The sequence below is a fragment of the Phoenix dactylifera genome, chromosome 14 (assembly GCF_009389715.1).
Source record: "Phoenix dactylifera cultivar Barhee BC4 chromosome 14, palm_55x_up_171113_PBpolish2nd_filt_p, whole genome shotgun sequence".
Taxonomy (NCBI): domain Eukaryota; kingdom Viridiplantae; phylum Streptophyta; class Magnoliopsida; order Arecales; family Arecaceae; genus Phoenix; species Phoenix dactylifera.
Genome location: NC_052405.1, coordinates 16,757,936 through 16,765,344, shown reverse-complemented (window position 1 = coordinate 16,765,344; position 7,409 = coordinate 16,757,936). Strand labels below are relative to the sequence as shown.

Genomic DNA, 7,409 nt, shown 5'->3' with positions numbered 1-7,409 from the left:
GATCAGATCTATTTGCAATTCCTTATGCATGGACATACCGAGCTTTTCAAGTTCCTCTAGGTCCTTGATCATAGTCAAACAGTGATCGTGGACAGACTGCCCCTCGCGCATCTTTGCCTTGAAGAGCCTCTCAGACACTTCAAAACATGCTGCGCGACTCTGATCACCATACAACTCTTGCAAGTGATTAATATATCCCTGGCAGTCTTCATGTTCTCATGCTGGCATTGTAATTCATTGGACATGGATGCCATTGTGCAGCACCTAACTTTATTGTCATTGTTCGTCGACTTAGCATGCGTCTTACGCTGATCAGTGATCGGACGATTGGTAACACGGGAATTCCATGGTCTAGCACATACCCTAATTTCTCACAATTCAAAACTATTTTGAAATTTGCTGAGCCAGTCTTTATAAATGGGTTTGGTCAAACGGTTGTTCTGTAGGATATGAGTTAAAAGTCTAGAAGCTGACTTTATAATCCTCAAAGAGTAAAGATTCTAGTTAGAATTTTGTACTTGATCATAATTTGTTCTAGGATCTTTTAGAACAAATGTACCTCCCACTATTTTCTTGAATTCCTCACACTCCTGGTAGGAAAACGGAAATCCTATACGACTAGAATTTCTAGTGGGTACTGCGGTCCCACCGATTTATATACCACCTCACCTAACAGTTATTGGTGACACATAAATAGATGAGTGTACAACTCTTGTACAATGCTTCTCAAGCATGTTGCAGTGCTACTTGGTCTCTAAGTCATAAAGACCTCACCTAACAGTTATTAGTCACATTCCTTAGTTAAGTCAGACCCACCGTATAACCGTAGAAATAAAGTCGTCATTGGGTCCTCACCTAACAGTTATTGGTGCCCAACCCCATCTTTATCCCTACAACATCTCATGTCTATAGAGAGGTCCAGCCCCCCGATGCAACTTGCCCACTGTGTCCAGCCGAGACAAGTCAACACCAGAAAGATCTTAGCAGCTCTACTACGGTGGAAGACCTATGGACTTAATATTGGTTAATCATGTCTTAGTGTTTGTAACTTGAGCTCTTCATAAGAGGTAATCGAACAATTGGTCAGGTAAGCAGGTGGGAGACTCCCCTTACTCAGAGAGTAAGGTCTTAATTAAATAACCACGTTTCATGCTTTTCTAGACACCAATTAGATCAATTAATCTAATATGACTCGCTCATGTTGGTTCACTCTCGACTTGATTGAGGAGGTTTTAGTTTAGATCTCTTTCGATTGACTATTCGCATCTCATGCACACATCCATCTACCCGCTATGCATAGGCATAAACATTAAACATCCAAGCATATATATAAGAAAGTAAATGTAACTGGTGATGATCATGGATCCAGGATGGGTCATAGTACAAGCACATGCACGTCAATTGGTTTGATCATCTTCAACTCTTGACTCGATCTTGATCCCTTAGGTTCAATTGTAATCAACTCCTTGATCCATCTTCAATCAACCTATGATCTTGATCCATGCAAAGCTTGCTTGTAGGAGGCGTGCATCGATCAACCATCGACGTGCATCATACATCACAGATTACATTCCAGATAAAATTCAAAAATAAAAGAATAATTACAAGCCCTTTTTGATGAGACACGCAGGTCTCTAATACATGAATTTAAGATGCACGCAGGCATCTGAAAAATAATTTACACGTTATCACATAACATCACAGATTACATCGCAAAACATTTCAGCACATTCACAAAGGGTCATCCATAATCATCACCGTACGCATTACATGCATAAATATAATTTACAGATCTGAAACTTAATTGATTACCTCATCTCATGAGTCGCTGATCATGCAAGGGATGATTCTAAATAATTGTAATCATATTAATTATATAGCAGAATCATTAATCAATGCATACTAAATTCAGCATGCAGAAAAATTCTGCAACCTAAAATTCTGCATGTATAAAAATCAGCAGGCTTAATCCTTTAATTTTTAGATCTAATATGCCTTAATCCTTTTAATTCTAATCGTAATCTATGAAGCCTAGGCTCCGATACCACTGTTGGGAACCCGCCCATGCCACAAAAAATTTAAAAAAAATTCAGATGCAGCGGAAGAGGCATAAGCAGGATTGATCGTTCATCCTGTGAACGTTGTTCAATAACCGTTCGTAGATAGATTAGAATTAAAAACTTTTAAACTAATTATGAAGATCAGATCTTCACCTTGTGCGGGTAGATGATCACCGCAAACTGAAGTTCATGGTTTAGGATGAAGGTTCGCTTGAAGCCGTTCACGCGTTCGGCCTCTACAGGTATCCTAAGTAGGAATCCAAATTGAATTCAAAATCCTAATCTAATTAGAATCGTTGGAATCCTAATTTAAGTAGGACTCCCAGTCCTAGTCCAAGTAGGATTTCCAGTCCTAATCCAATTAGAACTTCCAGAATCCTACTCCAAGTAGGATTCGTGTTTAAGTCCAATTAATTAATTCTCATTTTTTTTTACTGATTATCAATCGAATTGATTACTCGTGATTCATAATCACTTTTTCAACCATCGGATCGGTCAATACTTCTAGTGTGTGTGATCCCATAGGTTCTATTCTGACTGGTAGTGAGATATATTGCGATCTCTATCATAATATCATTGAAAACTCTTTTCAATGGGTTGGAACAGTTCCAACTCAACTCATTAGGGTTTATCGATCATCGAGATATTCCCTGTGAGTCTCATCATCCACCAGTGACACCTAGCAGCATGTAGTGGCCACCCAGCAGAATGGAATGATGAATCTCTAGGTGCAGTTATTGTATGATACAGTCCTACTATCGTGGATCCCTACAGGACAGAGGTCATGGACAACTCGTCAAACCCCATCGTCTGTCATATGTCAAGATTTATTCGACTTAAGTTCGAGAGTGGAAAACTCTTTCTCCACTATGCATATTGCCCCGGCCGAGGTCTTACGAACTCAGTCTTATAAATCACATAGGATCTCTTCTTATCTACCAAGATCGATAGATTCCATATAGGTGCATACCCTACTCCTACAGTGAACCTATTGCAGCCAATCTACACTGCATGGATCCGTATGTCTAGAGACCATATATACGTGCAGTTTAACTACAATAACCTCACTGTGAGTAGCCGAAGCACCGCAGATCAAAGAACTAGTCACACTACTGCAACATCAAGCAAGTCACTGACGAGTGGATAGATATCCAAGTGACTTCTTGTCTTGATCACGCTCAGTACCCTTGTTCTTAACAAGCACCTGCACTATTACTTCAGTATCACCACACCGTGGATTCGAGTCTCATCCATTCATAAGGAAAGCAATGTGTGCACTAATCTCATTGGATCGATCACCATTCTCGTGATGATCCATTGATCAGGAGCATTCAGAAATTAATCATAAATGATGCATGGCTCAAATTCTTAACTCTTAAGAATATGCATCATCATCTTATTAATTCTTGGACGATTCATAGACACATAAACAATATGAATGAAAAAGATGCCTTTTATTTATTCAATAATAAATAGTCAAGTACAAAATTATGTCCTAGAATTAACAATGTGTCAGCCAAATTGGCTTCTAGGGCATACTTCTAACATAAGCTTGCCACCATGAAATTTGATGGTACTCATGGGATGCAAGAGCATATCCTTGAAATGATAAATATAGCTGCTAAACTGAAGGCTCTTGGGATGGATGTGAATGAATCCTTTTTAGTTCAATTTATTTTGAACTCCTTGCCTCCTCAATTTGGATCATTTCAAATTCACTATAACACTATTAAAGATAAGTGGAATGTGAATGAATTGACCAGTATGCTTGTTCAAGAGGAGACAAGACTTAAGCAACAAGGACATCATTCTGTCAATCTTGTAAGTCATGGAGCCAAGAAGAAATGGAAGAAGCCAAGAAAGGGCATGAAGAATGGACCATCCAAGGGTAAAGAGCCTCATCATAATACCGAGGTTCATAAGAAGAAACAAAACAAAGATAGATATCATTTTTGCAAGAAATTGGGATACTATCAGAAGGACTGCCATAAACGCAAGGCATGGTTTGAAAAGAAAGGTGAGCCTTTGGCTTATGTATGTTTTGAATCAAACCTTACTGAAGTTCCTTTTAATACTTGGTGGTTTGACTCGGGTTCTAATGTTCATGTTTTCAATACGATGCAGGGATTCCTTACAACCCAGATGCAAAATCCAAATGAGAGTTTTATCATTTTGGGGAATGGGGTTAGAGTTTTTGTAACAGCTGTTAAAACCTATTGTTTGTTTTTAAATACTGGTTGTCATTTAGATTTGCTTCAGACTCTTTATGTTCCTTCTATTTCTAGAAATTTAATTTCTGTTTCTAAACTTGATGTTGAAAGATATTTCTTTAAAATTGGAAATGGTAGTTTGCGTCTTTTCAAGACAATGTCTTTCTTGGTTCTGGTATCTTGTGTGATGGCTTATACACTACAGTAAAAGTGGAAAAAGCCGACGCTTAAATGCCGACGCTAGGGGAAAGCGTCGGCATTTTCTGCTCCCACGCCAAACTTTCCCGATGCTCTTTGTGAGTGTGGGTAATTTGAAGTAGTGGACGATGCTTAAAAGCATCGTCGTAGACTTCAGGCTAAACGACGCTTTAAAGTGTCGTTGTTTTTGCCCAAGACGATGGCTATAAGCGTGGTTAATTGAAATGCTAAAACGATGCTTATAAGCGTCGCCGAAGCCCCCTTAAAACCCAGCGGCCGATCCTAAGCCCGCATACTTGCCCTAGCTACTCCCGATACCCCTCATTCTCCTCTTCGGTGCTGCCCTTGCCTTCGTCTCCGGCGCTGCCCCCATCTTCCTCCTCTCTGGCGTCGACCGACCGACCCCAACGTGCTCCGCCTGAGGTCGTTTCTCCTACTCCCTCCTCTCCGGCGTCGACCGACCGAACCCAACGTGCTCCACCCGAGGTAGTTTCTCCTACTCCCTCCTCTCCCTCTGTCTCGCTTGTTCTCCTCCTTCCCCAACGCGCTCCTTCTCCTCTTCTTTGGTATAAGCCTTGATCGAGCTTCGCCTCCGCCCGAGGATCTTCTCCTCCTCCCTCCTCTCCGGCGTCGACCGACTGGCCCGAAGTCCCGATCGATCCAGGCCCGCCTCCGCCCGAGGATTTTTGCCTGCAACATATTATATTCCAGATTTATAGATATTTCTAATTTTACTGTAGATGCCTCTGATTTCAGCTTCCAGCTTTCATTATTGATTTATTATTGATTATATATTGTTTTTAATCCATTCCTACGATAGTGTGATGTATAAGTAGGGAATCTCCAGAGCATTTGATTTCGTATTTAAGCAAACAATACTTCTTCATTTATGTAAAACAATACCTCTGCAACTAAGATTTTAAAGTTCCCACTCACTAATATTTATGCTAGCACTTACTGATTTTTTGCCCATATAGACAAGTAACAACATGCATCTCGTACCAGAGTTCATTTGAAAGATGAAGTCTTCTTTATTTGAGAAAAAGGCCTAGAAGATAAATGAGTTAAATTAGAGATGGTAACTTTGTCATATTGCATCAGTTTGGGTACCACAACCTCTTAAACATACACCAGCAGCAATTCTGCCTTCTTAATTAGAAAAGGATAAAAAGAAAACAAAATAAATGCCTGTGTATTCATGAGGTTTCATGCTGAAGGGCCAATGCATTTGTACAAAAAAAAAGGGCCAATGCATTATTGGACTTCGATGTGCAAATTTCCCATGCCATGTGGACCTTAACCCCAAAACTGCAAAGTGGAACCATTGAACTATACACTTGTAATTAAGGTCACAAAGCTTTAGGTACAGAGTAGAGAAAGGAACGAAGCATTGAACTCAACTTTTCCATCTTTCTGATTCACAAAGATGCTACATACCTCGCAAAGATCATTGCGGCAGTTGCTGCAGGCTTTTACATGCTCTTCTGAGAAGCATTATCTTCATTCCAGACAGCATATTCGGACATTTAAACATATCAACAACTTGCAAGGATAAGAAATCAAACAGTAGGTGAGTTGATGTTTCTCGAACTGGCTTGTTGCCCAGAGATGGTCACCCAAGAGGGGGGTGAATTGGGTGTTTTAAAACTTTTTGACTATTTAAAAAATAAAACACGCAGATGTATGAACTAAAGTAAAGATGGAGGGATGAGAACAGTCAATCGTAAATACGAGGTTTTATAGTGGTTCGGAGCTTCCACTGCTCCTACATCCACTCCCCAAAGCACCTTTGGGAATTTCCACTATAATCCAAGATTACAGTCCGGTAGTTTCGCGAGTGCACTACCCAACTCGTTGTTTTACACCGGGCTAACAACGAACCCTATAACCCCCAATTTAACCTAGGCTTGGGACGCCTTTCCCTTGTTCCAAGTCCCTTGACTGGAACAAGCACAATATTGAAAAAGTTTTACAAGGATTTAAAAGCTCTAAATAAGCAAATATAACAATGATAAGCAATAGAACCCGGAAGAACCCTTTTAGCTGTTGGAAGCGTGGGAGATGATGGTTCTTCCGATGTGGATCGCGTTGGCTTGAGTGTGAGCTTTGAATCCCGAGCGGAAGAGAGTAGTTGAGCTTGAAATCAGTTGGGAAGCTTGAAGGCACTTGATTTCTTCACTTGAATCCACTAACTCCCTTGAACCTCTCTCTCTTGCTTCTCTCTTGAATGATCTTGTGTTGGGTTGGTGAGAAGTTGTTGAGAAGCACTTAAGAGGTCCCTTTTATAGCCCAAAAAGAAAATATAGCCGTTAGAGATAAAGTTAAAGAGATTTGAAATTCAAAACATCCTGCAAAAAGGTGTCAGTCGCGTCCCAGGCGCTCCGGAGACGTCTCCGCTTCAACGCGAGACGTCTCGGCTGTAAGATTTTACTTTTGACGTTGCTTGGGGTCAAGTCGGCGCTTTATGGGGACGTCTCGGCTTGTTTGCGCTTTTTGCATGGGGACGACTCCGCTGCTTCGGGGTCGACTCCGCTATTATATCTCCGAAAAACATGTCTTCTGGAATTCTCTGAGAGAGTCGACTCCGCTCTTTCAGGGGACGTCTCCGCTGCCTTAACACCGAAAAAGACATCCTCTGGAAAATCCTGAGAGAGCCGACTCCGCTACCTCGGGGACGACTCGGGAGGTTTACTTTTTACTTGCGGGGACGACTCCGCTTATAGTGGAGACGACTCGCGCATATCACTTGAAATCGGCCTTTCTGCCGCCTCTGAGAGAGTCGACTCCGCTACTGAGAGAGTCGACTCCGCTATCGCGGGGACTACTCGGCAGGTGCCGGGGACGTCTCCAGTCGTGCCAGTTCTTCCTGTTTGTGCCAGAGACGTCTCTGAGACAACCCGGAGACGTCTCGGCTGTCCCTGATCTGTTTTCTTCAGCTCAA

The 7,409-nt window shown here is 41.4% G+C and overlaps 1 protein-coding gene across 1 annotated transcript; it reads left to right on the top strand.

The window, feature by feature from the left end:
* The first annotated feature begins 3,676 nt into the window (after positions 1–3,676).
* LOC120113165 lies at positions 3,677–4,226 on the top strand. The gene is made up of 2 exons (XM_039133979.1): positions 3,677–4,077; positions 4,185–4,226. Exons 1-2 carry the CDS (start codon positions 3,702–3,704, stop codon positions 4,217–4,219), a joined length of 411 nt encoding a protein of 136 aa, XP_038989907.1. The 5' UTR covers positions 3,677–3,701; the 3' UTR covers positions 4,220–4,226.
* Positions 4,227–7,409: the final 3,183 nt, after the last annotated feature.

Excerpts from the sequence above, each read along its gene's own strand:
- LOC120113165 (XM_039133979.1), top strand. The coding sequence starts at position 3,702 with ATGGATGTGAATGAATCCTTTTTAGTTCAATTTATTTTGAACTCCTTG. Across the intron at positions 4,078-4,184 it reads GGCATGGTTTGAAAAGAAAG|GGATTCCTTACAACCCAGAT; the intron begins GTGAGCCTTTGG and ends AATACGATGCAG.